This window comes from Rhodotorula graminis, assembly GCF_001329695.1.
Source record: "Rhodotorula graminis WP1 unplaced genomic scaffold RHOBAscaffold_6, whole genome shotgun sequence".
Taxonomy (NCBI): Eukaryota; Fungi; Basidiomycota; class Microbotryomycetes; order Sporidiobolales; family Sporidiobolaceae; genus Rhodotorula; species Rhodotorula graminis.
In genome coordinates, this window is record NW_017264933.1 from 1,035,019 (window position 1) to 1,060,935 (window position 25,917).

At 69.1% G+C, this 25,917-nt stretch overlaps 11 protein-coding genes across 11 annotated transcripts; 5 read left to right on the forward strand and 6 right to left on the reverse strand.

The window, feature by feature from the left end:
• Window positions 1-477: 477 nt before the first annotated feature.
• Window positions 478-5,230, forward strand: RHOBADRAFT_43963 (uncharacterized protein; the record flags this gene model as incomplete). Its single annotated transcript, XM_018414326.1, has 8 exons — window positions 478-720; window positions 784-3,132; window positions 3,216-3,589; window positions 3,671-4,001; window positions 4,073-4,204; window positions 4,272-4,654; window positions 4,734-4,916; window positions 5,023-5,230. 8 exons carry the CDS (start codon window positions 478-480, stop codon window positions 5,228-5,230), a joined length of 4,203 nt encoding a protein of 1,400 aa, XP_018271507.1.
• A 640-nt stretch (window positions 5,231-5,870) lies between these two features.
• Window positions 5,871-8,048, forward strand: RHOBADRAFT_36310 (uncharacterized protein; the record flags this gene model as incomplete). The annotated part of the gene is made up of 8 exons (XM_018413346.1): window positions 5,871-6,265; window positions 6,348-6,595; window positions 6,668-6,791; window positions 6,867-7,079; window positions 7,171-7,278; window positions 7,359-7,611; window positions 7,684-7,828; window positions 7,907-8,048. The coding sequence occupies 8 exons, from the start codon at window positions 5,871-5,873 to the stop codon at window positions 7,981-7,983; spliced, it is 1,563 nt and encodes a 520-aa protein (XP_018271508.1). The 3' UTR covers window positions 7,984-8,048.
• Window positions 8,049-8,078: 30 nt separating this feature from the next.
• On the reverse strand, window positions 8,079-9,069 carry RHOBADRAFT_66429 (uncharacterized protein). The gene is made up of 4 exons (XM_018418964.1): window positions 8,973-9,069; window positions 8,812-8,892; window positions 8,524-8,726; window positions 8,079-8,441 (listed from the first exon to the last, which is right to left on the reverse strand). Exons 1-4 carry the CDS (start codon window positions 9,016-9,018, stop codon window positions 8,142-8,144), a joined length of 630 nt encoding a protein of 209 aa, XP_018271509.1. The 5' UTR covers window positions 9,019-9,069; the 3' UTR covers window positions 8,079-8,141.
• Window positions 9,070-9,313: 244 nt separating this feature from the next.
• On the reverse strand, window positions 9,314-10,282 carry RHOBADRAFT_26794 (uncharacterized protein). The gene is made up of 4 exons (XM_018412765.1): window positions 10,251-10,282; window positions 9,946-10,183; window positions 9,657-9,882; window positions 9,314-9,542 (listed from the first exon to the last, which is right to left on the reverse strand). The coding sequence occupies exons 1-4, from the start codon at window positions 10,267-10,269 to the stop codon at window positions 9,345-9,347; spliced, it is 681 nt and encodes a 226-aa protein (XP_018271510.1). The 5' UTR covers window positions 10,270-10,282; the 3' UTR covers window positions 9,314-9,344.
• A 170-nt stretch (window positions 10,283-10,452) lies between these two features.
• RHOBADRAFT_53436 (uncharacterized protein) lies at window positions 10,453-12,338 on the forward strand (the record flags this gene model as incomplete). The annotated part of the gene is made up of 7 exons (XM_018416835.1): window positions 10,453-10,572; window positions 10,659-10,934; window positions 11,008-11,473; window positions 11,582-11,692; window positions 11,764-11,811; window positions 11,911-11,945; window positions 12,016-12,338. 7 exons carry the CDS (start codon window positions 10,453-10,455, stop codon window positions 12,298-12,300), a joined length of 1,341 nt encoding a protein of 446 aa, XP_018271511.1. The 3' UTR covers window positions 12,301-12,338.
• Window positions 12,339-12,689: 351 nt separating this feature from the next.
• RHOBADRAFT_43968 (uncharacterized protein) lies at window positions 12,690-13,115 on the reverse strand (the record flags this gene model as incomplete). Its single annotated transcript, XM_018414327.1, has 4 exons — window positions 12,690-12,745; window positions 12,844-12,866; window positions 12,942-13,000; window positions 13,077-13,115. 4 exons carry the CDS (start codon window positions 13,113-13,115, stop codon window positions 12,690-12,692), a joined length of 177 nt encoding a protein of 58 aa, XP_018271512.1.
• Window positions 13,116-13,285: 170 nt separating this feature from the next.
• RHOBADRAFT_65017 (uncharacterized protein) lies at window positions 13,286-13,867 on the reverse strand. The gene is made up of 4 exons (XM_018418629.1): window positions 13,801-13,867; window positions 13,656-13,697; window positions 13,476-13,534; window positions 13,286-13,403 (listed from the first exon to the last, which is right to left on the reverse strand). The coding sequence occupies exons 1-4, from the start codon at window positions 13,840-13,842 to the stop codon at window positions 13,364-13,366; spliced, it is 183 nt and encodes a 60-aa protein (XP_018271513.1). The 5' UTR covers window positions 13,843-13,867; the 3' UTR covers window positions 13,286-13,363.
• Window positions 13,868-14,544: 677 nt separating this feature from the next.
• Window positions 14,545-15,473, reverse strand: RHOBADRAFT_14214 (glycoside hydrolase family 16 protein; the record flags this gene model as incomplete). Its single annotated transcript, XM_018412190.1, has 4 exons — window positions 14,545-14,899; window positions 14,994-15,110; window positions 15,226-15,277; window positions 15,344-15,473. Coding segments are annotated over 4 exons (654 nt in total), but the record flags the coding sequence as incomplete, so codon positions are not given.
• Window positions 15,474-21,304: 5,831 nt separating this feature from the next.
• Window positions 21,305-23,112, reverse strand: RHOBADRAFT_43971 (uncharacterized protein; the record flags this gene model as incomplete). The annotated part of the gene is made up of 8 exons (XM_018414328.1): window positions 21,305-21,385; window positions 21,524-21,611; window positions 21,700-22,006; window positions 22,083-22,278; window positions 22,360-22,572; window positions 22,676-22,807; window positions 22,904-22,975; window positions 23,080-23,112. The coding sequence occupies 8 exons, from the start codon at window positions 23,110-23,112 to the stop codon at window positions 21,305-21,307; spliced, it is 1,122 nt and encodes a 373-aa protein (XP_018271515.1).
• A 145-nt stretch (window positions 23,113-23,257) lies between these two features.
• RHOBADRAFT_43972 (uncharacterized protein) lies at window positions 23,258-24,195 on the forward strand (the record flags this gene model as incomplete). The annotated part of the gene is made up of 3 exons (XM_018414329.1): window positions 23,258-23,614; window positions 23,703-23,768; window positions 23,956-24,195. 3 exons carry the CDS (start codon window positions 23,258-23,260, stop codon window positions 24,193-24,195), a joined length of 663 nt encoding a protein of 220 aa, XP_018271516.1.
• Window positions 24,196-24,978: 783 nt separating this feature from the next.
• RHOBADRAFT_43973 (uncharacterized protein) lies at window positions 24,979-25,850 on the forward strand (the record flags this gene model as incomplete). Its single annotated transcript, XM_018414330.1, has 4 exons — window positions 24,979-25,005; window positions 25,166-25,666; window positions 25,726-25,750; window positions 25,831-25,850. 4 exons carry the CDS (start codon window positions 24,979-24,981, stop codon window positions 25,848-25,850), a joined length of 573 nt encoding a protein of 190 aa, XP_018271517.1.
• Between the last annotated feature and the right edge of the window lie 67 nt (window positions 25,851-25,917).

The following is a 25,917-nucleotide window of genomic DNA, read 5'->3' on the forward strand; positions in this document are numbered from 1 at the left end:
CGGCTGCTGCGGCGCCTCGAGGTCTTCGACCAACAGTCGCTCCCTGACCTCCCCGGCCTCCCGCAAGAGCTGCCGTCCTTCTCCGAGACCGACGCCGACTCGACCATCGCCCACTCGCCCCAGCGCACCCGCCTGCCGGCCCACGCGAGCGACGACGACGCCGACGAGAACGACCCTCCTCCTCGCCGACCACAACAACACGACCAAGCCGCCTCGTCCCCCTACACCTCGACCCCGGCACCGTCCCACACCGCCCACTACCTCTCTCAGTCGACCGTCCACCCGCCCTCGGCTCGCTCGAGCGCCTACGACTCGACCGCGACCGTCGGCCCAAAGTCGCGCACCCTCGCTCGCCCTCACGCCACCCTGTCGCCCACCCAGCGCCACAACGACCACCTCGCACTCAGCGAGACCGACGACGACGATGGGCCGAGCGTGAGCGGCATCGCGCCCGGCGCCGCCAGCCTCGACGACGACATGGTCGTCCTCAGCGGCAGCGGCGGCGAGGACGACGTGCGCCAGCCCGCGCCCCGGCCACATCTCGACCACACGCTCGACTTGTCCGAGCTGCCGCCGCCGCGACCCGAGACCGAGGACGAGACGCACGAGCGCACGAGCTTCCAGACCGAGGACGAGTCGGAGCGCTCGAGGGACGACGACGACGACCAGCACCCGCTCGACGCTCTCGGCGGCCTGCCACACTCGCCGGCAACGGTCAAGGTGCGCTCCGCTGCCCTCTCGTTCTCCCAGTGTCGCCGTCCTGACGTTGCTGCCTGCCCGCAGAAACCGACCCTCGCCTCGTCCGCCCGCTCCGACAACATCCTGCCCGACGCCCTCTCGCCGCTCCGCCGCCACGACGCGACCGAGTCGACCCTCCCCTCGATCGAGCTCGGCCGCAACTCGTCCCCTCGTCGCTCGCCCCACGCCTCGTTCGACCAGCACCACCACGCCGCGACTCCCTCGCGCGCCCTGTCCAAGTCGCCCTCGCCCGCCTTGACGCCCCACAACGCCAAGCTCGACTCGCCGCTCGCGCCGCACGACCTGAACGCGAGCGCGGCGCACGACAACCCGGTCACGCCCTCGGTCGACCAGTCGGCCGCCCAGCGCCGCGCGTCGCACCTCCTCATGACGCTGCGCTCGACGGCCAAGCCGCGCTTCAACGTGCGCGCGACGCCGCACCCGCACCGCTCGGCGGCCAAGGTCGCGTCGCGGCTCACGCCGGGCGGCGACGACGACGACCAGCACACGGCGTCGTCGTTCGGGTCGGACCGGTCGTCGAACGACCTCACGACGTTCCATAAGGCCAACACGTCGCTCCCCGTCGGGTCGGGCGGCGAGGCGCTCGCGTCGGGCGGGAGCACGGGCGCCGCAGGAGGCCTCGGCGGCGGTGCGGCCGGCGGCTCGCGCTTCAACGGCGCCAAGCTCAACGCCTACCTGCACACGCTCAACTCGCACCTGACGGACGAGAACGCGACGCTCGTCAAGGCGGTGCAGCGTACCGCCCGCGACAACGAGCGCCTCCTCGAGGACAAGCGCAGGCTCGAGGACACGCTCAGGGAGATGAGCGTCCTCGGGCCCGGCACCGGCGGCGACGCGTCGCGCTCCCGAGCGGGTGCGGCGTCGAGGTCCAGCGGCGGCGAGGACGGCGAGAGCGACGGCGCAAGCGGCGAGACGTCGCGCGTCGAGATGCTCGGCAACGAGCTCGAGGGCCTCGTCGCCGGCCAGCGCCGCATCCGCGGCCTCCAGGACCAGCTCGGCGTCGCTGCCGACGGCACGAGCATCACGGCGGCGCAGCGCATCGCCGAGCTCGAGGCCGAGCTTGACCGCGCGCACGCCGTCGTCGGCGACAAGGACGCCGAGGTGCGACGGCTGCGCGACCGCGTCGTCGACGAGCCGTCCGGCGGCGGCGACGACTCGGACGCGTCGACGCGCCTGTCGGGCCTGCAGCGCGAGGTGTTCGAGCTCAAGGACTCGCTCGGCGCGGCCGAGGCCGACCGCGACGTCCTGCGCGCCGACCTCGCCAAGCTCCAGCGCGACTTTGCCTCGGCCGGCGAGGCGAGCGCCGCCGAGGTCGCCGCGCTGCAGGACGACCGCGACGCGCTCCTCGTCGCCCTCGAGGACAAGGACCGCGACCTCGACGCCGCGCGCCGCCAGCTCGAGGAGCAGGAGACCGAGTTCGCCGACAACAACGCCCAGCTCGAGAAGGAGCTGTGCGCCGTCATGGAGGCGCAGGAGGCCAAGGTCGAGCGCGTGCGCGACGAGGTCGAGCAGCGGCGCCGCGACGACGAGCAGGTGCGCCGGGCCGAGCGCGACAAGCTCGAGCGCGTCGAGCGCGAGCGCGACGACCTCGAGCGGCAGCTCGTCGCCGGTGCGCCCGACGACGCGGCGGCCAAGGACCTCGAGCGCAAGGTGCACGCGCTCCGCGACGAGGTCGCCCAGCTCGAGGAGACGGTCGCCGGCCTGCGCGGCGACGTCGAGGCGCGCGACGACGAGCTCGCGCGCATGCAGGAGGAGCTCGAGCTCGCCGAGCGCAGGGTCGACGAGCTCGAGCGTGGCGAGGGCGGCGGCGGCGACGTCGACGTCGACGAGCTGCGGCAGCAGGTCGCGCAGAAGGACGACGAGCTGCGCCAGCTCGAGGACGCCCTCGACGACTCGGCGCAGCAGCTCGTCGACAACGAGACGGTCCTCGCCGACAAGGAGGCCGCCCTCGAGTCGCTCCGGGCGCAGCTCGACGCCGAGCAGGCCAAGACGACCGCGCTCGAGGCCCGCCTGTCGCAGCTCAGCGTCCCCAAGGCCAAGTCGCCGCTCGCCAACGAGGTGTTCAGCGCCGCCCAGGACGACGTCATCTCGTCGCTCGAGGAGGAGCTCGACGCCGCCCGGCGCGAGTGCGACGACCTGCGCAAGCAGCTCGCGGCGGCGACGCACGAGGACGAGTCGGCGCGCCTGCGCGAGCTCGAGGTCCAGCAGCTCGAGTCGGACAAGGCCAACCTCGAGGACCGCGTCAAGTCGCTCCGCCAGCAGGTGTCGGTGCAGCTGTCGTCGCCGGCGGGCACCAAGACGCCCGACAAGTCGTGGTTCCGCCCTCTGCCGTCGTTCTACACGCCCAAGACCCCCGGTCAGCTCTTCGGCAACGTGCGTCCCGTCTCTCTCCCTCTCTCGCTGCCCCTGTCGTCCATCCGCATCGTCGACGTCACTCACCTGCCGCCCTCCTGCAGCTCTCGGCCTTCAGCCCGGGCACCACCGCCAACGAGACGATCTCGCCGCTCCTCGCCCAGATCCACGAGCTCGAGCAGGTCGTCGAGCACCTCCAGAGCCAGCTCTCGGACGCCAACGTCCAGATCGACACCAAGCTCGACAAGCTCGAGGCGGCCGGGTCGGGCACCATCTCGCTCGCGCGCCAGCTGTCGACCGCCCAGTCGCGCATCGCCCAGCTCGAGGGTGACCTCGAGCGACTCTTGGGCGACGGCGGGTCGCTCGAGCGCGTACGAGGTCGGCTCGCTAAGGTGCACTGCCCCGAGTGCCAGGCGACGTTCGACGCCAACAAGACGGTCCAGCTGCGCATCGACCGCGACGGTGTCTCGTTCGCCGAGTGCGTCCCTGGCTCTCATCTCGCTCCTCTCGCCGACTCGAGACCTCGCCTGACCCTCGTCCGTCGACGACGTGCGCACAGACCTTCATCCTCGTCGTCCGCCACGCCCAAGGCCGACTCGCTCAAGACGACCCTCGCCAGCGTCAACGCCAAGCTCGCCGAGCTGCGCACCGAGAACGACGTCCTCCAGCAGCAGGCGTCCCGGTCCAAAGACCTCGCGGCCGACAAGGCCAAGCTCTCGAAGCAGCACGATGCTGTCCAGCGCGAGCTCAAGCAGGCCAAGGGCGACATCGCCGTGCTCGAGACCGACCTGCGCACCGAGCGCTCGAGGCTGCGCAACCTCGCGAGCGAGCAGTTGGGCGCGGGCAAGGCCAAGGCGGCGCTCGAGGCGAGATTGGCGTCGGCCGAATCGGTGCGTCTCTCGCTCACCCGGCCTCCCTCCCTCACACGTGACACCTATTGACAAGGCGCTCTGTCCTGCAGGAACTCGCCGCCGTCAAGCGCGAGCTGGCCAAGGCGGTCGCAGCCGACGTCGTCGAGCGGCTGCGCAAGGAGAAGGACTCGCTCGTAGCCGAGCGCGCCGACCTCATCCGCCAACTTGCCGACGTCAACGAGGTGCGTCCTCGCTCTCGTCACTTCCTGAGTGTGTGCAGCACTGACACCCGCTCTTCCGCCAACGCAGCGAGCCTCACGCGCCGACACGGACCTGTCGTCGACCAAGGCCGACCACGCCGCCTTGCAGGCCCAGCTCGCTCGTCAAGCCGCCGACCTCGACGCGCTGCGCGCATCGCTGTCGACCAAGGAGGCCGAGCAACGCGCGCTCCAGGACGAGCGTGGCGACATCCTGCGCGGCGTCGCCAACCTCCAGGCCGACCTGAACCGCGTGCGCCAGGACGCCATCAGCCTCGGCCTCGACCTCGCCGCCGTGCGTCGCGAGCGCGACGAGCTCGGCGCCAAGAAGAGCAGCAGCGACGAGGTCGAGCTCGGTCGCGCGAGGGAGGAGCTCTCGGTCGCCCGGCGCAAGCTCGGCGCGCTCGAGGAGGAGCTCGCACGCCATGTCTGCTCGTGCGTCCCGCCTCTACCTCTCTCTGTCTCTCATACTTTCAATCGTCGCACTGACACGCGGTGTCGCCTCGCCCTGCAGCCCGACCAGTACCACCTCGACCGCTCTCGCCCAGCTGCAGACCAAGCACAAGTCCGAGGTCAAGGGCTTGCTCGTCCTTCTGCGCCAGCTCAAGCTTCGCGTCGAGCGCGAGATGGACTTCCGCGTCCAAGCCGGGTCGCAGAAGCGCTACCTCGAGGGCGTCGTCCGCACCAAGCAGGAGACGTACGTCCCCATCTCTCTCTCTCTCCCTCCTCCTCCCTCTCCCTCGCGTGTACACGCGCTGCCTCACTCTCAGTCACTGACATCTGGCCGTCGTCTCCCGCAACAGCATCGACACGATCTTGACGCAGCTGTCGCTGCCCGTCCTGTCGTCGCCGCCGACCAAGCCGACCTCGCTACGCAGCGTCGCGCTCGCCGTCGTCGCGTCGCAGCGCATGCAGCGCATGTCGAGCGCGTGGAAGGAGCAGAGCGCGCCCAAGAAGCGCTTGCGCGACCAGCTGTACCAGGACGTGCGCGGCAAGCCCTTCCCCGGTTGAGCGTTCCTCCCCTCCTCTCTCGCCCTTCCCCTCCCTCGTCCGTGTCTCCCCTTCGTCTTTCGCTGTTCGTAGACCCTTGTCCCCTTGCGCCCTCCCTATTACGCGCCGTGCTGTTGTAACTCGGGCAGTCCGTGTCTTTCGAGCGCCCGCACGAGAGAGCGAGGTGCAACAGCAGCTGGGCAAGCTTAGAGCACCGCGCTGCCCGCAGACAGTCACATTCGTTCTCTCAGGCGAGCCGCTGGGCTGCTTCCTGCCGCTATGAGAGACGAGAGCCAGGTTGAACGCGCTCGAGGCGATGAGGAGGAAGCCTCTCGCTGCACGCGTCGAGAGGGCACTCCGGTCGCACAAGAGGGTGCTATAGGTACTGTGAGTGCACTGCACAGGTCGCACGATAGCTCGATGCCAGTGGACGAGTGTGCGCGGAGGAAGTTGTTGCCGGCTCATCTCGACGCAAGGCTTCCTCCATCCCCGCTCCTCAGCTCGCCAAGAGGAGCTACCTGCTGAGCTCGACCGACTGTACAGCACCACCTGCAACGACTCGTCCAGCTCGCGCCGCACCGCAGCTCGTCCTCGCCCTTATCCGGCGCCCCTCCTCCCCTCGTCAACGACCGCCCACCACCCGCCGTCAGCCATGGCCTCGATGGACGTCGACTTTGACTCGCTCGAGGCGCGCGACTCGGACGTCGCCAGCTCGGCCGCCCACCCGGAAACGGCGCGCCTCCTGTCGGAGCTCGACCGCCGACAGCTCGCCCGCAAGATCGCCCTCCCGACCAACGACGGCGAGGTGCGCGCCCGCCTGCGCGAGCTCGACCAGCCCATCACGCTCTTTGGCGAGGGCCCCGCCGACAGGCGAGACCGCCTGCGCGACCTGATCGCCAAAGCGCGACTCGAGCGGGGCGAGGCGATGGACGTCGAGGAGGAGGAGGAGAGCGACAGCGAGTCCGAGGAGAGCGAGAAGGAGGAGGAGTTTTACACCGAGGGCCCGACGGCGCTCAAGGCCGCACGTCGCGACATTGCCGAGTACTCGCTGCCGAGGTGCGCCTCCCCTCCCTCTCTCCTCGATCCTCCTTTCCCCTTGCCCATGAGACTGACCATCGCCGCCCCTTCCCTCTGACAGGGCAAGGAAACGTCTCGCACGCCAACGTTTCGACGCCGGCGTCCCGCTCGCCCGCCTCATGGACGTCCGCAAGGCCGTCTTCTCGAACCTGTCGACGTTCACCAACCTCGGCTCGCAGATCGGCGACACGCGCGCCGTGTCGGCGGTCCGGTTCTCGCCCGACTCGAAGATGCTCTTGACGGGCTCGTGGACGGGGCAGGCCAAGCTGTGGAGCGTGCCGAGCTGCAAGGAGGTCCGGGTCCTGAGGGGTGCGTCCGCCTCTCTCCTCGTCTCGTGCCCGAGGTCTCTTGTCCTGACGCCTCGGCTTCTCGCACGCGCAGCGCACAAGGAGCGGATAGGTGGCGTTGCGTGGCACCCAGAAGCGACGCTGTCGCAGAGCTCGAGCGCGGTCAACTTTGCGACGAGCGGCGCCGACAACGACATCAAGCTGTGGAACCTCGACGAGTGCGTCCGTTCTCTCTCTCTCGTTCGCCTTCATCTGTGAAGCTCGACACTGACCCAGTACATCTGTGCCCGCAGCGACACGTCGTTGCGCACCCTGTCGGGCCACGAGTCGCGCGTGTGCCGCGTCAACTTCCACCCGTCGGGTCGGTACCTCGGCTCGGCGTCGTACGACGGCACGTGGCGCCTGTGGGACGTCGAGCGCGGCGACGAGCTCCTCCTCCAGGAGGGGCACAGCAAGGAGGTGTACGCCATCGCGTTCCAGCAGGACGGCGCGCTCGTTGCATCTGGGTGCGTCTCGCGCTCTCTCCTCTCCTGTCCTGTCGAGGACGGCTCGGGCCCTTGTGCGACATGATATTGACGACCTCGACGTTGTGCGCAGAGGGCTCGACGCTATTGCGCGCGTGTGGGACCTGCGGTCGGGCCGGACGGCGCTCGTCCTGTCGGGCCACAGCCGCGACATCCTCTCGATCGACTTTTCGCCCAACGGGTGCGTCCACCCTCTCTCTCTCTCTTTCCTCCTTGTCTCTCGCCTCTCGTGCCGGCATTGACGCTGTCGTCCTGGCGCAGGTACCAAGTCGCGACGGGCTCGAACGACGACACGATCCGGATCTGGGACCTGCGCATGCACCAGGCGATCGCGACCATCCCGGGCCACAAGAGCGCCATCTCGGACGTCAAGTTCTTTTCGGCGCCGGCAGCGCGCGACGCCGAGCGCTACCCGGTCACCGAGACGCCGAGGGCGTTCGCCGGCATGGACGAGTTCAACGGCGCGAGCGGTGCTGCGGTCAAGAGCGAGGGTGCGGGCGAGGGCGAGAGCGAGGTCAAGGAGGAGGACGGGAGCGTCAAGCCCGAGGCGGGCGACGTCTACTCGGCGCACGACGCGACGACCCAGCCCGATTTCCCGACGTCGGGCTCGTTCCTCGTCTCGAGCGGGTTCGACGGCTACGTCAAGGTGTGGAGCGCCGACGACTGGCAGCAGGTGCGCGCCATGGCCAACGACCAGGCGGGCAAGGTCATGAGCGTCGACGTGTCGAGCGGTGCGTCCCACTCTCTCTCTTCCTCGCCAGCTCGCCCGCGAGCAGGTGTACTCACGGTTCCTTCTCGGTCGCTCGCAGACGCTCGGTTCATCGCGGCGGGCCAGTACGACAAGACGTTCAAGCTGTACTCGGACCCGAACGTCGACCTTGCGTAGCTCGAGGAGGATGAGCCCGTCTGGGAAAACAAGTCCGCCAGGACGGCCATGACCTTCTCTCTCTCTCTTTCTCTCCTTTCGGCAAATCTGAGAGACTCGACGAGAGCGAGACAGCAAGGCAGTCGTTGCAGATAAAGAGAGAGAGCGCGCGCCGGCCCTCACTGCTCTGCGGCAAAGTCGGGCAGCTGGTCGCCCGCCTCGAGGTCGCGGTCGACGACGACCCTGCGCAGCTTTGCGTAGGCGCGCTCGAGGTCGTCGTTGACGACGACGACGTCGAACGCGCCGCTCTTTGCGTACTCGAGCTCGCCGACGGCGGCCGCGAGGCGGGCCTGCATCGAGTGGTCCGACTCGGTGCCGCGGCCGGCGAGGCGCGTCTTGAGCGACGCGAGCGACGGCGGCGAGATGAAGACGTACAGCGGGTCGAGGTGCGGGTGGTTGGCCTTGATGAGCTTGACGCCCTGCGCGCGCGTGCAACGACGGCGTGAGTGAGCGAAGCGAGCGCGACCCAAGAGAGAGAGAGAGCAGGTGGGGGGGACGCACCTGGGTATCAATGTCGAGGATGCACATCTTGCCGCCCTGCTTGACGTCCTCGACGCTCTTGACGCTCGTGCCGTACATGTTGCCGCTGAACTCTGCGTGCTCGATGAAGCCGTCCTGCTGCACGAGCTCGACGAACGACTCGCGCGAGACGTAGTGGTACGACACGCCGCGCTCCTCGCCTGGTCGCGGCGCACGCGTCGTGTCTGTCGGCGCCACGCGGGGGCGAGAGAGGTTAGCGGGCGCGGGGACGAGGAAGGAGGAGCGCGAGGAGGGCAAGGTTGGGCTCACGCGAGATGGAGAAGCCAAACTTGTCGGGAAACTCGTTGAAGAGCTTCTTGAGGAGCGTGCTCTTGCCCGTGCCAGACGGGCCTGTCGCCGAGGGAGGGAGGGGTGAGCTCTTTTGGTGCGGCGAGGGAGATGAGGCTGGGAGAGCAGGGCGCAGGACGCACCGCAGATGACGACGGGGCGCAGGAGGTTGGCGGCGATCGAGCTCATGGCTGGTGGCTCGGGACTCGCGCTGCACAGCAGTGGTGGGGAGGGCCGACGACGAGGAGGACACAGCCAGGTCGGCGAGGCGCGTTCGTCGCGCGACGAGGTTGGGCAGACCGGGAATCCGCTCAAACTCTCGCTGCTCGTGTCGTGCATGCTCTCTGTGTGCGTCGAAAGTCTCTCTCGGACGCGCGGGACAGACAGAGAGAGGCTCGAATCGTACAAAGTGCAGCTCGCGCGCAACCGCGCCCCTCGCTACAACCCGCTCCCTGTGCGACCCGCCCCATCGACCGCAAGCCCGACCCGTGACCCTCGTGCCCGACCCATGCGCGTCAGGCCTTGGGTGGGCCGAGGGTGATTTCGCCGACGCGGAGGCGGGTAAAGGCGAGCTTGCTGCGGAGGGTGCGGCGGTAGCCCTTGCGGCGCTTGAACTTGTCGACCTCGAACATGGTGCCCTTTGTGTGCTCGGTGACGGTGAGGGTGCACTGGACCGTGTCGGCGGCGAGGTGAGGGAGCGAGTCCGGGTGGCGCTGCCAGTCGCGCGGGGTGCCGTCGACCGTGACGGCGCGGCTCATGGGCGGGCGCAGGACCGAGTCGAGCGGTTGGCGGTTGGCGCTCAGGTTGGCGGCGGTCGCGCTGTGGACGGTCGCGAGCGGGTGCGAGGCGGGTTGGGCGGCGCGGAGGGTGTAGTCGCGCGAGCCGACCTCGAGGATGCGGGTGAGGGCGAGGGTGTGGCCGACGTCGAGGCCCTTGAGTTTGGGGACGGTGAGGATGTCGCCCGGGGTCAAGAGGTAGCGGCGACCCATGAAGAGGGCCACGACGTAGTGCGACGGCTGCGACGCGAGGAGCGACAGGGCCGAGGGCTCAGAGCTGCGGGCGTAGGTTCGGGTCAGTGTGGGGAGGGAGCGAGGGTGTAGGAGAGGCGTGACTCACGACGAGGTCGAGTGGGTCGGGAGGGGTTGAGGCTCGAGAGCGTTGCGGTGGGCGTGGTGAGGGAGCGGAGGAGGGAGCGAGGTCGAGGACGGGGTGGGTGCGCGACGGGGCGATGTGGCGTGCGAGAAGGCCCTGGAGGAGGAGGGAGTGGACCACAGTGCTGCTGGTCGAGGAGGGAGGGTGGAGCATGCGAGGCAGGACGAGGTCGAGGTCGAGGCGATCCAGCGCGACGACGAGGCTGCACGGTTGGAGGTTCGTTGGTGAGTTGGTGTGGGTGAGAGCTAGGGGAGGAGGTGAGGGCGCACCTGCAGTGCGTGCGAGCATGGCTGATGAGGACGACGCGGGCGATGAGGGAAAAGGAGCCGCGAACGACGACGAGGAGAGGCGAGCAGCACCCGGTCCTCCCTCTCTCGCTACAGCTCACTCGCTAGTCAGTGCATGCTCACAACCGCCTGGACTGCACTCACTCGCCGCACCCTCACCCAGTCCCGCCACCGCCTGTCGACCATGGCCTCGATCCACCTCTCGCTCTCGACCAACTCGTCCCCGCCAGCTCGTGCTGCCGCCCTCGTCCACGCCGTGTACGGCCAGTTTGTCCCGGACCTCACCCTCTCGCACGCCGACTCGGTGCGCCCCCCTCTCGCCCTCTCTCCTCTCTCCTCTGCCTCGCTCCCACCCGCGCTCACCTCGACCTTGCACCGCCCACCCACCAGCTCGCTCTCGAATCCCCCAAGGGCAAAGTCACCGCCCTCGCCGACATCGTCACCGCCCTCGTCGACGCCGCAGGCAAGACCAACGACGCCCTCGGCAACACCCCGCAGCAGCAGGACGCCGCAAAGCACTTCCTCGCCAAGCTCGACTCGCCCTCACTCGACTCGCCCGACTCGCTCAAGGCCATCGACACCGACCTCACCACAAAGACCTACTGCGCCGGCGAGTCGTTGACCGCCGCCGACCTCGGCCTCTTTGCCGCCGTCCACCCGCACATCGTCCGTCCCCTCGTCCTCTCTCTCGTCTCGCCCTCGTCCACGCGCGCCTGACCCTCCTTTGCTCCCTCGACAGGCCCAAGCCTCGCACTCGACCCTCCTGTCGCACCCGGCCTTGACCCGCCACTTTGACCACGTCCAGCACCTCCCGCTCGTCGCCTCGGCCCTCGCGCGCAACCCCGACCTCCTCGAGGGCCGCCCCGCCCTCGTCGCCATCGACGTCGACAACGTCCCCGTCGTCGAGGTCAAGCCCGACGTCAAGCCCAAGAAGCCCAAGGCCGACGCCGCCGCTGCTGCCGCTCCCGCCGCCGCCGCCGACAAGCAGCAGAAGCAGGCGCCCGTCGACAAGGTCGTGAGCGACAAGAAGAAGGGCGAGCAGGCCGGCGCTCCCGCTACCGCGGGTGCAGCAAAGGACGGCGCCAGCAAGAAGGGCGACAAGAAGGACAAGCCGCCAAAGGAGAAGAAGGCGCCCGCGCCCGCACCGGTCGCAGAGGCGCCCGCGCCGTGGATGGTCGACCTGCGCGTCGGCAAGATCGTCGAGGGTGCGTCCCTCGCGTTCCCCGTCCCACCGTCCTCGCCCGTCCTCGTCGCAGCCGGACGCAGACCCGGACGCCCCGCACTGACCCCTCTTTGGCCCGCTCGTCTCGCAGTCTCGGTCCACCCGGACGCCGACTCCCTCTACGTCGAGAAGATTGACGTTGGCGAGGCCGAGCCGAGAACGATCCTGTCGGGCCTCGTCAAGTACAAGACGCTCGAGCAGAGTGCGTCCCTCGTCTCCCTCTTTCGACCTCGGCCCCGTCAGCTCACGCTCTCTCGGTCCTCGCGATCGCAGTGCAGGGCGCCATGGTCATCACCGTGTGCAACCTCAAGCCCGTCAGCAGTGCGTCTCGCGTCCGCTTGCCTCCCTTTCCCCCTCGCCTCGTCTCGCTCGGGCCCCCTCCTCTGACCTTGTCTCGCCCTTCCTCCCTCGCTCTCACAGTGCGCGGCATCAAGTCGTTCGGCATGCTTCTCTGCGTGCGTCTCCTCCCTCTGTCTCTTTCCTGTCGCCGGCCATCTGAACTGACCCCGCCACTCGTCCATGCAGGCCACCTCGCCCGAGGGCAAGGACGCCGGCGTCGAGTTTGTCGACCCGCCCGCCGGCTCCGAGCCGGGCGACCGCGTCTACTTCGAGGGCATGCAGGACCGCACCGCGCTCGAGCTCCTCAACCCCAAGAAGAAGATCTTCGAGACGGTGCAGCCGGGCTTTACGACGCTCGCCAACCGCGAGGCGGCCTGGGTCGCCGACGCCGGCAAGGGCGAGACGCACAGGATCGTGACCGACAAGGGCGTGTGCTGTGCGCCGACGTACGTCGGCGCGAGCTTGTCGTAGTGCCGGCGCGAGGCCATGTACTGCTCTTTGTCCCGGTTCCCGCCGCGTCTCTCTCTCTCCTTCTTCGCGAGCGAGTGTGCGTGTCTCGGCGAGAGCTCGACATGAGAGAACGAGCCCCTGTCATTGCTCTCGAGCGCCGTCGCGAGGGTGGCGCTCCTGGATCGCGAGCGGCTCGAGCGCTGCTCCTCTCGAGGCTCAGCTCTCGCCATGGCTCGACGAGCGACATCTCTCGCGCGTAGTGACGAACGCTCTCGCCTCGCTCTCGACGCGCAGCTCCTCGGCACAAAGATCCAGCTCGCATGGCACGGTCCTCGCCCCTCGTCTCCCGCTGCCTCTATCTCGCGCTTGGCTGCTAGGGCCTCATCCTGCCGCACACTCGCACTCGACACTCAGGCTTGAGCTTGCGCCTCACGCTGCTGGGCGTACCACTCATCACGGATGCGGACTGCTCGAGGGACAAGGAGGGCGAGAGCGGGAGAGGGGAACGGAGTGGGTCAGTCGTCCGAGGATCGCTCGAGGGCGGGAGAGATAGAGGCGACGCACCGTTGCGGAGGTGATGGAGGTACCTGGGTGCCGACAACGAGGGTCAGAAGGCACGACGAGAAGGAGAGGGGCCAGAGGAGGACGGCGCGCGCGCGCACCAGAACGAGTAGCCGCCGACGAGGCCGGACCCGAGGCCGAGCGAGATGTGGAGGAGGGCCTGCGAGAGGGACGGCTCGACCGAATGAGCGGCCGCGACGAGGCAAGGGAGAGCGAGAGGAGGACCGAGGACGCACAGAGCGACGCAGCGCGCCTTGGATCGGGGCGATGGCCATGTCGAGAGGCTAGCGGTGCAGCGCAGGACGGCGACGACGAGGACGAAGCAGAGGCAGGGAGCGATCCGAGCAGAGCAGCGAGGAGTCGAGAAGCGTCGAGCGTGCGGGGTGCCTCGCTCCTCGTCACGAAGGCCCGAGATGGCGCTTCCTCTCGTCCGGGGTCGAGCCTCGAAGACGAAACCCGTCGGCGTTCCCCTCTCGCTCCGCGACCCGTCGACCGCTCGAGTTCTACAAGCCACCGAACGCGCTTATGCCGACTCGGCCTTGAGCTTGGCCTGCTCGAGGTACCTGTGGGAGGCGTTCGCGGCGAGGTGAGCTCTGTCGCCGGCGAGGAGGAAGGGGGCAAGAACGGGGGCGCACCAGTTGTCGCGGTTGCGCACGAGGGGGAGGTGGACGAGCTGCCAGTACGAGTAGCCGGCCTGTGGGGGAGGACGACGAGGCGAGGGTCAGTCGGCGCGGGGCGGAGGAGGCGAGGCGAGGACAAGGAGGGGCACGCCTCGCGATCGGCGGGCGGCAGAGCGAGGAGGAAGAGGGACGCACGACGAGGCCGCCACCGATGCCGATGCTCAGGTTGGTGAGGAGCTGTGGGCGCGAGAGCGGGCGGACGAAGACGGGGGAGAGGACGAGATCAGCCTCGGCTCGGCGGCACAGGGCCGCGACGAGGACGAGAGGGAGCGGGACGCACGTGCTTGCGGAGCGCGCCCTGGATCGGTGCAATGGCCGGCATGGCTGAGTGCTTGGGTCGTAGAGAGGGTGGGCGGGACGACGAGCAGACGACGCAGACGACGAGCCGCGAGTGGTTGGTCGCACGGCGGCCGCGTCCTCGCTCCTCTCGCACCCGCTGTGCACCTGCTGGAGCGAGCGTTGCACTACCTAGCTGTGCTACGACCCCCTGGCGGCAGCGCGCGGGCGCAGGCCGTGTCCTCGCTTGGCCGTCTGCCTCTCGCTCCCTCGCGTTGCACCTCCTCGCTCTCGCACTCGTCCTCGCTGCGGGCACGCCGTACAACAGCAGCACTCGCTCGTGCTCGCTTCGGTCGGCGAGTACCCGACCTCAAGCTCGTCCGGTTCTCGCTCTCGTTCTCGCTCTCGCGCTCTCGCCTCTCGTCCTCGCCGCACACGCTCGAGAAGCGCTAGATCGAGTACACGCGCACGTACGCCACCTCCCAGTACGCGTTGTCAAAGTTCTTCGGGTCCTTGACGGCGTCGGAGCATGTCGCGCCGAGCGCGAGGCACTGCTCGGGCCAGACCTGGGCGCACGAGGACTTGACGTGAGTGCGTGACGGGCGAGGAGGGAGGGTGAGAGGGAGGACGACGACGTACCGCACCGGCCCAGTCACCGCTGCGAGAGAGACAGGGAGAGGATGAGGCGCGAGGGTCAGGGCGAGGGAGGAGGAAGAGGGAGAGGGTCGAGCGCACCAGAGCGTCGTATCTATGAAACGTGCTCGTCGTCAGGCGACTGCGCACGAGAGATGCGCACGAGAGAGAGAGGGCAAGAGGACTCACCAAAGATCAAGTCCTGGTCCGAAAAGTACTCCTCGATGGCGCACCCGCTGCTCGGCCAACTCGCACTCGGCTTGCCCCACGTTTTGCGGTCAGGCGAGCCGTCGACGATGTTCTGCGGCACGTCGGGTCTGCTCCAGAACCACTGCTCAATGCCGTTGGTTGTGAACGACGTGACAAAGACGCCGCCGCCCGCCTCGTTGAAGCCCTCGCCGTAGCTGTTCTTGGCCGTCTCGGCGTACGAGCAGCCCGTGTTGCCGTTCACCTTGGCGTTGCAGTCGTTGCTGTGGGCGTGAGAGGGGCGAGACGGTCAGGCAAGGGACGAAAGAAGAGAGAGGAGACGATGCGCTCGACGGAGAGAGGAGGAGCGAGACGCACTTGGCGGGCACGAGCGTGCCGGTCACGTCGACGTCGTCCGTCATCTTGCAGCCCGAGTCTTTGGTGTGCAGCGTGATCTGGTTGGCGACGTCGTCGTGCACGCCCTCGAGAACATCGCTGTGGGCGGCGCAAGAGGAGTGAGCGGATTCGTGCTCCCAAACTTGACGCTCGCGGCCTCGCCGTCGACGCCTCGACGACAGCGAGAGCAGAGAAAACGCGAAAGCGCACGCACATCTCGCCGCCGTCGGGCCAGTTGGGCCCGTTCGACCAGAAAGCGGGCCAGGCTGCGCGACGGGCTCGAGATCAGTCCTGCTCGATCCTGTCGAGACGCACGAGCGAGCAGGACGTACTTGAGCAGCCCCAGGGCATCTTGACGATGTCGGCGATGATGACCGAGCCAATCTTGACGGCCTCGGTGCTGTGGATGCGAACCGACTTTCTCGCCGCGCCGGCGTCGAGCACCGTCGTGTTGTCGACTTTCTGTGGGTAGGGGCGCAGCGTCAGGACGATCTATGACGAGAGACGAGCGGAATGAGGGCGCACCATGAAGATGGAGCTCGCGCTCGTCGAGATGAGGCCGGCACTTTTGGCGTCGTCGAGGTTGACGTAGTCGACTTGGCCCTGCACGCGCTCTGCATGAGCTCAACTCGACGTACTCACGAGCTGAGGGACGCACATGAGTAGGGTCTGTCGGTCGGCGGGCAAGCGCAGGTCAGGTCAGGTCCGCCCGCTCAAGTTTAGGAAGGCCAAGTGAGAGCGAGCTCACCTGCGTCGGCCCAGAAGGTCCACCCGTCGAAGAACGTATCGCCCTCGTAGCTGTTGACGAGCTTGTACGGCCCGCCATTCGACGTGGCTGGCGAGGCGGCCGTAGCGGCCGTAGCAGTCGAGGAAGGCGACACTCCTCCGGTTCCGCTCGCCGCCCCGCTCGTCCTCGACGACGAGCCCGAGACACCGCCCAGCTTGCTCGCACTCTGCGCAGACGACACTGGCGTCAATTCGGGGAACTTGAGAGAAGGGGTGGACGGGACGCGCCTTGGCCGACGAACCCTCGTTCCCGCTCGAGCCCTTCCCCCCAGACGCCGCTCCAGCTCCAGCCGCTTCTCCGCCGCCTCCTGTCGATGATGCACTCGCGGTAGAAGACGCTGGAGCATCGCCTCGCGTGACGAGGAAGACGAGGACGATGCCGGCGGCGAGAAAGACGACGGCGCCGACGGCGATGATGGCGTTGCTGTGTGCTCGAGTGCGGCGCTGTCGGGCTCGCTGATGATGAAGATGATGATGCTGATGATGATGAGGGCCATGTCGTGGAGCAGCGCGTACCTGTACCGGGGGTCATGGTCAGCTCTGCGAAGAAGTGGGGGAAGTACGAGTGAGAGGCGGGACGCACGTCGGAGGAGGAGGACGACGACGACGACGAGCCCGGACCCGAGTCCGAGTCTGACTCGTCGCGGTACCGATGTCGAACCTTGTCGCGCAGGCGTGATGCAGAGGATCCACTCGATGAAGATGCGCCCGGGGACGAGGCGAGGTCGGTCGAGGAGGACGAGCCCGCCGAACTGGCCGAGTCGCTCGAGTCGCTGCGTCGCCGTGCGCGGTGGTGGCGCGACATGCAGCAGGTGCAGGTGCAGCGAGTTCGCCGTGCAGCGAGGTGCAGGAGCAAGAGCGAGCTGCGAGGCGCGGCCGAGCCGAGTGCGCCTTGGACAATCCGGGGCACGGACAGTGGCTCGTCCGTCCGACAAGGGGCGCGAGCGCGGCCGGCGACGAGCAGCCCGCACGAGAGCAGACTCGCACGTGGAAACGAGAGATGAGAATAACAACAACGAGGGGAGGGGAAGACGACGACGGCGCAACGGGATGAGAGAGGGGACGACCGGCTCGGCGCACTCCTCCAGGAAACTCACTCCTCCCCCCCGAGCTCCATCGGCTGGTCCTCCTGCGCCGTCTGCGACATGCGCGCCGACCGTCGGGTGCCCGTCACCCTCGAGGGCGCAGCGGCGGGCTTGACCTCGAGCGCGACCGACGGGCGACGAGCGGACGAGGCTGAGGGTCGACGAGCGACGACGGGCGCGACTTTCTGGTCAAAGTCGAGGTCCTCGTCTGCGAGCGAGAGGGCGAGTGTCAGTTCGGGCAACGACGAAAGGGAGCGCGCGAGAGAGAGGGGGGGGGGAGGGAGAGAGAGAGACGCACAGAACGCGAGGTTGCCGGCCTGCTTCTCCTCCTTGTCGAGGTGGTCCAGGTCGAGGTCGAGGCCGGGCACCTCCTCTTCCTCCTCGCCGAGCTCCGTGATGCCGAGCTGCTCCCTCAGCACCACCATCTGGTCGCGCAGCGCCGTGATGGCCTTGTCGCGCCGCTCGATGCGCTCGCGCAGGATGCCGAGGTACTCGTTACTCCGTCGCAGGAGCGCTACCTTGCTCACGCCGCGGTTCGGGTTGTCCGGGTCGACCTCGCCATGTCGCTGACCGCCGACGTTGCCGTCGCCCGGACGGCGGTCGAGCTCGTCCGTGTAGGGCAGGATCGGCGGGAGGAGCTTGCGGAGCTCGTCGAAGCACAGCTTGAGCGAGTCGCGCCGCTTCTGCTCGGCGACCTTGTGCGACGAGCGGCGCGAGTCGACAGGAGGGGCGGCGCCGCCGTTGGCGGAAGAAGGACCGGCCGCCTGCAGCTCCGACTGCATCGACGAGGGGAGGCCGAGCAGGTCGGGGCCGCGACCGTCGAGGATGTTCTCGTAGTTGCTCTTGGTCGCGAGGCGCGACTGGGCGTCGGGTGCTGCGTCTGCGGGACGACGAGACGTGCAGGTCAGTGACTCGTCCTTGTGCGAGGGAGGGCAGGTGCGGCAGGGGAGGGAGGCGGAAAGGGAAGGGAGGAAAGGGAAGGGAGGAAAGGGAAGGGAGGGAAGGGAAGGGAGGAAAGGGGAGCGAGGGAGAGGAGGGACGCACTGCTCGCGAGTAGAGGCCGGATCTTTGGGCTCGGCCCGATCTTCGGGCTCGGCGCAATCTTTGTCGCCGCCTTGCCCTTCCTCGTTCCCGCTCCTGCCGCACCTGCGCCCGCACCGCCCGCCGCCGCCTTGCCCTTGCCCTTGACGCTCGCGCCGCCCGTACCCGCCGCGTCGACAGGCTTGAGCGCCGGCGACGCTCGTACCGACGCGCCCTTGCGCCGAGGAGCGGCCTTGCTCGTCGACGGCGGTGGCGGCGCGGTGAACGTCTCCTCCTCGTCGCCGTCGCCAGCTGCGGCGCCGACCGTGCTGGTGGCGGCGGTGGTGGCGGCGGCGGTGGCGGCGCTCGGCTGCACGCTGATCTCGGCGAGCGAGTGCGCGGTGCCGCCGCCGAGGTCCATGGCGGCGGGAAGGAAGGCGGCGTCGGGCTGCGGGAGGAGGGCCGGGCTGTTGCTGAGCGACGACAGGGCCGAGTCGATGTCGTGCGCCTGGAGGGCGCCGAGCGCCGGCGACAGCGACGACAGGCCGTTGACGTCAAAGTCGCTCGAGAAGTTCATGAACGAGGCGGGCGTGACGGGGTTGAAGCCGGCTGACGGCGGCGGTGGCGGACCCATCGGCTCGAGCTGGTACGGCTGCCGGTGCTGATGATGCTGCTGGGCGTGCTGCTCGACGTGCTGCTGGGCCGGGACCGTCGACGGCGCATGCGCCGCGAAGATCTGCGGGTCGATCGACGGCGACGAGACGGCGACCCCCTCGACGACGCCGGGCAGGCTCGGCTGGTGCGCGTAGCTTGAGCTCGGCAGCTGGTAGTGCTGCTGCGCTTGAGGCGACGGGTACGACGACTGGTTGGCGTAGCCCGACGAGGCGAGGTCGACCGGGCTCGGCGTGTCGAAGCTCGCGAAGCCGCCGTGGCCGCCGACGGCGCCGTGCGGCTGCGAGTGCACGTGCGACCCGCCCTGCTCGGCAGGCGACGCCTTGCTCGACGACGAGCCGCTTGTCGACAGGACGCTGCCAGCTCGTCCCTGGCTGCTCACCGATCCGCCCATCGTCGGTCCGAGGAACGGGCTGCTCGTCGCGCTCTTGCTCCCGGCCCGCTTCTCGCCGTGCCCGGCCGACGACACCGTCTTGGTGCGGCCTCGGCGACGCTCGAGCGCCGAGTCGGGCGTCGGCTTGATGAGCGGGCTCGGGCGCGTCTTCTTGGCCGCGCTGCTTGCGCCGCGCCGACCCGCCGCCGCGCCGGCGCCCGTCGACGTCCCGACGTCGATCGGGCCGAGTCGAGGCGAGTAGTACGACCCGGCGGGAGAGCCGGGCGCACCGCTCGGCAACTGGGTCGAGAGGGCGCCGACGCCGTCGACGAGGCCTTGGAGCGAGTTGCGCTGCGGGTTGACGCGGCTGCTCGAGGACGAGCTCGACGCGACGTCCGTGTTGTACAGTTGCGGGCCAAGGGCCGGTGAGGTGAGGGGAGGGAAGAGGTCGGCAGGCGAGACGAGCGGAACGGCGCTCGGGCCGACCGAGGGAGGGAGGGACGAGGCGTTGGTAAAGGCCGAGTGCGGCGTCATGGCGGGCGACATCATCGGGCTGAAGAGGTACTGTGTAGCGTGACAATGGTCGTCAGGAGAGGTCTGGGAGGAAAGGAGGGAGAGGGAGAGAGAGAGAGAGAGAAGGGGAGGCGCACCTCGTTCTCGCGGTACGAGCCGTCGAGGCTGACCGTCCCACTGCTCATGCCGTTCGAGTGCTGCTGCTGCTGACCGTGCGCGTGGCCGTTCTGCTGCTGCTGCTGATGGTGACGCTGCTGCTGCTGCTGCTGCTGATGGTGGTACATCTGGGCCTGCTGCGCCTGGACCTGCGCCTGGACCTGCGCCTGCATCTGGGCGCCCATGAGCAGCTGCAGCGCCGCGACCTGGGCCGAGAACGGCGCGTTCTGCAGCTGCTGCGCGAGGAAGCTCTGGTTCGGGTCGCCGCCGCCTGCCGCGCCGGGCTGGAACGACCCGAGCATCTGCTGAAACATCTGCGGCAGCGCGAGGCCGCCCGGGACCGGCGGCGGGCCGTACGTCGCCTGGCTCGGCGTCGACGAGCCCGAGTGCTGCGGGTGCTGGTGGTAGGCGGAGCCGTTGTGGTGGTACGACGGCATCGGGCTCGGGTGGTGCGACGACGAGGGATGCGGCGAGTAGGCCGAGGGCGAGGGCGGCGCGTACGGGTGAGGGGCGGCGCTGCCGCTCGAGGGCGAGTGCTGGAGGTGCGACATCGGCGGCGGCGGCGGCGGCGGCATGAACGACTGAGGCGCTGTCGACGAGCCGAGTGTCGGCGTCGGCGTCTCGCTCGAGGGCATGCCGCCAGCGAGGAGCTGCTGGAGCTGGGCCTGGAGGTCCGGCTGGAGCTGCGGCAGCGACGGCGCTGCGGCCGCAGGCGAGTCGAGCGTCGGGTACAGGAGGCGGAGCTGCTCCATGAGGGCGTCGTGCCCGGCTGCTGCTGCACCGCCGGCGTGCTCGACGCCAGCCATGCCCTCGCCGCCGGTCCCGCTCGCGCCGCCGGTCCTGCTCTGGGCCTCGGGGCTGAACACGTTGGGCTGGAGCGTGAACTCGGCGAGCAGGTCGGCAAAGTTGGCCGTCGCCGAGGGGAGCGCGGCACCGGCTGCCGGGTCGTGGCCGCGGGACGACGAAGGCGACGACGACGACGGCGACGCTGCAGGCACCGCTGCCGGGCTCGGTGCACCGGACATCGAGCCACTGGCGCACTTGGCGGCGTGGCTGGACGAGTTGGTCGGGCTCGGCGCGTCGCCGGAGAGGAAGGAATGGAGGGCGGCGAGGGAGAAAGTCGGGATGGCGCTCGTCTGGAAGGGTGGAGTGGTGGCCGACGAGGCCGGGTCCGAGGCCATCTTGGCAGGCGTGCTGGACGGCGAGGGCGAGTGCGCGAGGGGTCGCCGGAGCGAGACGGGTCGAGAGGGGGAGGAGGGGACAATGGACGAGCGCAACGGCGAGGGGCGACGTGCGCGGGCGCAGGTGGCTGAGAGCCCGTCGAGCTGCACGGAAGCAGTCACGGCGAGTGCGCGGTGGTCGTGATGGAGCGGGCACGAGCCAACAGCAGGTCGACGAGCCGGCTCCCTTTCCTCGAGCTGCAGCTGGCAAGGCACGCTCAACCTCGCCCTCGCCGTGCGGCTCTGCGTACTCGCCCAAGGACCATGCTCGGTTCAAGCTCTCGCCTGCTCTTGCGCTTGCCTCTCACACCGCCAGCGAGCCACCTTCTCGTTCGAACATGTGAGAGCATTTCGCAACCCCGCGCTCGCCGCTCGCGCCCCGCTCCAACCTTTTCCTGCTCCTCTTGCGTGCAGCCGAGCACGCCGACGACGCCGTCGCCCGGAGCGAGAGCGTCGAGAGCATGACCCTCACGAGCGCGATGAGCGCGAGGCAACGACCTTCTTGCGCAACAGGCCCTCCTTGAGCTCCGACTCGCGTCGCGAGAGATCCTGTACGAGAGAGAGAGAGAGTCAGGGTACTGGCCGACTTGCGCTCCACACGACGGCCGGGCGACGCGGGCGACAGGGGCCGGCGAACGGACCGCCTTTGCGCACAGCGCCGACACGAGGGAGGGAAACAGGACGCACCTCGTCTTGCTCCTGCACGACCTGCGCCGGACCCGAGTCGTCCTGCTCCCATCGCGACCGCCTTGCCGCATCGCCCACCAAAGGTCCGCTGCGGACCGCCGACGGCGACCGCCTCCTCGGCGGCGAGGGCGAGAAAGCGTCCCTCGCCGGGCGCCGCCTCCCCGCTGCACCCGCACCGCGCTCGGCGTCGTCGAGTCGGCGCCTCGGAGGAGGCGACCGGCTCTGGCTGCGACTCGGCGAGGACCTCCTGCGCCGCGGCGGCGGGCTCCGACTCCTGCTGCGGCTGCGGCTGCGGCTGCGGGTCGCGCTGCGGCCGGCACGACGCTTGCCCGGGCCGGGCGACCGGCTGCGCGAGCGAGTGGGGGAGCGGATGCGGCGGCGAGGAGGTGGGGAGCGCGAACGAGAGCGCGAGCGCGAGGGGGAGCGCCGACGACGGGGAGGTGGGCGAGGCGGTGTGCGGGAGAGGGAGCGACCTCGCTGGTACTGTAGAAAGTATCGAGGTCAGTTCGCGAACGATGTCGCCTTGGTGAGGGAGCGAGATGAGGACGCACCTCAGTACCTCCTCCTCCTCGTCCCCCTCGAGGTCCGGCATCGACGCCGTATCCGCCCCGGCCGCCGCCGCCGCCGCCTCCACGCGGCCCGTACCCGCCGTACCCGCCGTCCCGCTCGCCCCCGTACCCACCGCCGCCTCCTCGCGGCCCGAAGCCAGCGTCGCGCCCGCGGTCGTCGCCCCTTCCCCCGTAGCCGCCCCTGCCCTGCGGCGGTCCACCGAACCCTCCTCTCCCTCCTCGTCCGCCGCCAGGCCCGCCTCGTCCCTCGCGCTCCCTCCTGCGCACCTCGTCGAGATGCTCCTCCTCCCTGCGCCGCAGCGCCTCCTGCTCCTCGCGGGCGCGCATCTCGCGCTTCTTCTCCTCGAGGAGGGCGGTCGGTACGCGCAGCGGGTTCGACTGGGCGCTGAGGAGGAGGTCCCACAGCGACGACATGAAGGCGGGCGTTTTGGCCTCGAGGAAGCCGGTGAGGAGGAGCTGCATCTGCTTGCCGTCGACGACCTGCGGAAGGTGTGGGTGTCAGCGCGAGTGGTACGAGGAAAAGGACCGAACGCCCAAGCGAAGATGCTGAGTATTGTGGACCAGAGAACGTCGCAGCACGTACAGGGTTCTCGTTGTCCTCGAGGAGCGAGAAGATGTACTCGAGGAGGACGTCGTCCTCGAAGCCGAGGAGCTCGATGACCTTCTTGGTGATCCAGGGCTTCATGACGGCCATCTCGACCTTGCGAATGTCGACCTGCGAGGCGAGGGAAGCGGTCAGCGCCCGGCCAGGCGCGAGGCCCGGGGCGGGGGAACGGGAAGGAGAGGGCGAGAGAGCGGGCAGCAGACAGACCTTGGTGTTGAACGTGGCGGGGAAAGACGTCTTGGCGAGGAGCGCAGCCTGCTTGTCCTTGAAGCGCGGGTCCTGCAGGGCGACGAGAGAGGGCGACCGGTCCAGGTGGGAGATGAGGAGAGGGAGGGGGCGAGGTGAGGCGCTGGCCGGGGTGAGAGGGGCGTGAGGGGACGCACCTGGTCCAGAGAGATGCCTCTGAAGCTCGTCATGCTGAACGCTGGCAGTCTGGGTGAGAGCGAGAGCCAGACGACGAGGGTCGGACGTCGTCGCCTCTTTCGGACCTGCACCGCTCCAGACTCTCTCGCTCGACTCGCGCTTGCACTTGCTCTGCTCGTGAGCCTCGAGCCACACCGCATGCTGCTGCCGCGCTCAGCGCGAGGCCACCCTCGGAGCGCTCTCCGCCTTCTCGCGCGCCCCGCGCCGCGAGCAGCCCGCGCCGGCCTGCCCGCCCTCGTCGACTCGTGGACCCGGATCACGACCGTCGCCGACCGACTCGCGCACCGCCGCCTGAACCAAGGCAAGGAGTACGAGGCGCTGCATGACGCGCTCGAGCGCGCCGTCGAGGTCGAGGGCCGAGGATGGCGGCCCAAGGAGGTCGAGCAGACGGAGCGCGAGGTGAGGGCGACGAGCGGCGTGGCGGCAGACGTCGCCGAGACCGAGGGTGCGAGCGCGAGGAGGAGTCTCGAGTCGGTCGTCGAGGAGCTCAAGCAGGTGCGTCCCTCTCGCCCTTTCCCTCTCTCCCTCGTCGCCCTTCTTTTCGCGACGCGAGGAGCACTGACCGCCTCTCCCTCACGCGCAGTACGGCGAGAACTGCGCGAGCTTGCGAGGCCTTGATGGGCGGCACGCGGCGGTCGGCAGCGACAGCGTGGTCGAGCAGCGCAAACGGCTCGAGACCGACCTCGGCGCCCTCTCCTTCCTCCCTGCCCCTGCACTCTCCTTCTCCCTCGCCCCCTTCCTCTCTTTCTCCTCCTTCTTCTCTCGGTCTCCTTCCGCCCGAGCGCCACGTACTGACCTCTGCCTCTCCCTCCTCGCCTTTGCTCGCACCCGCACAGCTCAACTCCCGGCGCTCGTTGGTCACTCGTTCGCCCTTGTTCAACATCGCCCCGCGACACGCTATCGACGCTCCTCACGACCAAGCACGGCTGGGTCTGAGCCAACCCGCACCGCCGCAGCGGCGTCCGCTCGGACCCTGGAGCGTCGCGAAGCGCTCGCAGGTTGTCGAGGCGGACCCGGCCGCCCTCGAGACGTGTGCGGTACCGGTCGCGGCGTGGCAGTCGGCGGGCTACTTCTGAGAGGCCGAGCTGTCGAGCGCGTCGAGAGGGAGGGAGGACGGGCTCGAGGTGCTGGCGGTCGAGGTGCGTCTCTCTCTCCCTCTCTCCACCCTTCCCTCGCTTCCTCTCCTCCTCCTCGAGCGCATCTTTGGCGACCCGCCCCTAGCTTGTCGTAGCGTACCCTGCCATGGATCTCGTTTACCCGTACTCTGTCGTGTCCTCGCTCGTCGTCGTCGACGGTCCGTCCGCCCGGGAGAGCGACCTTCGCAAGCTCGCCTCGATGCCGACTTGGCTCGGTGAGCGACCGACACGAATCGGCTTTGTACTCGCACGCGCACGTGCACTCACGTGCGCAGCTCGCGAGAAGGCGCTCGTCGCCGTCGTCGAGGACTCGAGCCGTCGCGCTCGACCCTCTTTCGACCTCGCGGCAGCGGCGTCGCCGCGGTCGGCTTACCTCTCTCAGTTCAGGAGCTCTCTCGGGCCGGAAAAGCATCAGGGTCAAACGAGAAGCTGCACTTGCGCATTGCTCGAGAGAGGAGAGCGAATCGCGAGGCCGCTCGAGCGCGCCGCTCAGGTCGCGCGCCGCCAGCTTCGAGTTGATTCTGCCTCAGGGGCTCGCTCGAGGGCGCTTTGCAAGCCGATGCAGCGCCAACTCGAGCGTGTACGTGCACGACACGTCGAGCGCGGTGGACGAACCCGACTGGCCCCGACCGAGAGCCGCGCCGAGAAGTCGCTCCACTCGCTCGTCGCGCTTCCCTCTCTCCCTCCTCCTCCTCCCTCGCTCATCTCGACATTGCACGCGCCATGTCCCAGCCCACTCCCTTCAACGAGGTGCGCTCATATCTCTCTCTGTCGGCAGGACGCAGTTCCCCTTGCCTCTCCCCCGCCCCTCCCGCTCCTCCAAAGCACACGCCTCCCCGCCCGTCCCCTCCCCGCTCCCTCGCTCCTGAGGGCACGCCGAGCTGACCAGGTCTCGCCCCTTCCGCATCAGAACCTCGTCCCCGTCGTCGGCCAGCAGCTCGCGACGCTTACGCTCGAGGACGCCCCCGCCGCCGTCAGCCCGGCCCACCTCGAGCAGGTCGCCAACCTCGAGCACGCCGCCAACCCGGACGAGGGCTCGGCCGACGCCGACTCGCAGGTCCTGGAGGCCGAGGACCTCGGCCTTGCGCGCCGCTTCCGCGCGCTCGTCTCCGTCAAGTCGTCCCCGGGTCGCCCGCGCCCGTCGCTCGTCCTCAACCCTGGCGAGAAGGTCGCGCTCCTTCAGCACAACGTGCGCGAGTCGTCCGGCTTCGAAACCCGCACCACCTACTGGGTCGAGAAGAACCCCGACGGGACGACGCGCGAGTACATCGAGGAGGCGAGCGGCCTCCCGTCGCTCCTTCCGGTCGCCTCGCGCGCCACGACGCCCATGAAGCGCCGCGCGCGCGACGTCGAGGACCACCAGCAGCACTCGACGACGGGCAGCCCGACCAAGAAGGCCAAGGGCAAGCACGTCGCCGCGTCGCCGCGTCGTCGTCGTCGTCGTCGTCGTCGACGATGGGCGACGCCCAGGCGCCGGTCGCCGGCTCGAGCAACAGTGAGTCCTCCTCCTCTCTGCCGCGTCCTCCCTCCGTCCCGCACAGGCTCGGCGAGCACTGACCCTCGCCCCCCTCGCAGTCCGCGCAGTCGCTCGCTGAGGCGCGCGCCCTCCCTCCCTCCCTCGCGCTTTCTCCTTCCTCCCTCGTGCTGTCCCTCGTCGTGACG

What these genes read in the sequence shown, in the direction of transcription:
- RHOBADRAFT_66429 (XM_018418964.1), bottom strand. Translation starts at nt 9,018, where the DNA reads ATGAGCTCGATCGCCGCCAACCTCCTGCGCCCCGTCGTCATCTGCG. An exon ending in GCGCCCCGTCGTCATCTGCG is followed by an intron (nt 8,893 to 8,972) that starts GTGCGTCCTGCG and finishes CCTCGGCGACAG; the next exon opens with GCCCGTCTGGCACGGGCAAG. An exon ending in TCCTCGACATTGATACCCAG is followed by an intron (nt 8,442 to 8,523) that starts GTGCGTCCCCCC and finishes ACGCGCGCGCAG; the next exon opens with GGCGTCAAGCTCATCAAGGC.
- RHOBADRAFT_26794 (XM_018412765.1), bottom strand. An exon ending in CCGACCCACTCGACCTCGTC is followed by an intron (nt 9,883 to 9,945) that starts GTGAGTCACGCC and finishes CTACGCCCGCAG; the next exon opens with CTCTGAGCCCTCGGCCCTGT. An exon ending in CCTCGCACCCGCTCGCGACC is followed by an intron (nt 9,543 to 9,656) that starts GTCCACAGCGCG and finishes CGCGACTGGCAG; the next exon opens with CGCCACCCGGACTCGCTCCC.
- RHOBADRAFT_65017 (XM_018418629.1), bottom strand. Translation starts at nt 13,842, where the DNA reads ATGCCGGCCATTGCACCGATCCAGGGCGCGCTCCGCAAGCAC. An exon ending in GCATCGGTGGCGGCCTCGTC is followed by an intron (nt 13,535 to 13,655) that starts GTGCGTCCCTCT and finishes CCTCCCCCACAG; the next exon opens with GCCGGCTACTCGTACTGGCA. An exon ending in GTGCGCAACCGCGACAACTG is followed by an intron (nt 13,404 to 13,475) that starts GTGCGCCCCCGT and finishes CGCCTCCCACAG; the next exon opens with GTACCTCGAGCAGGCCAAGC.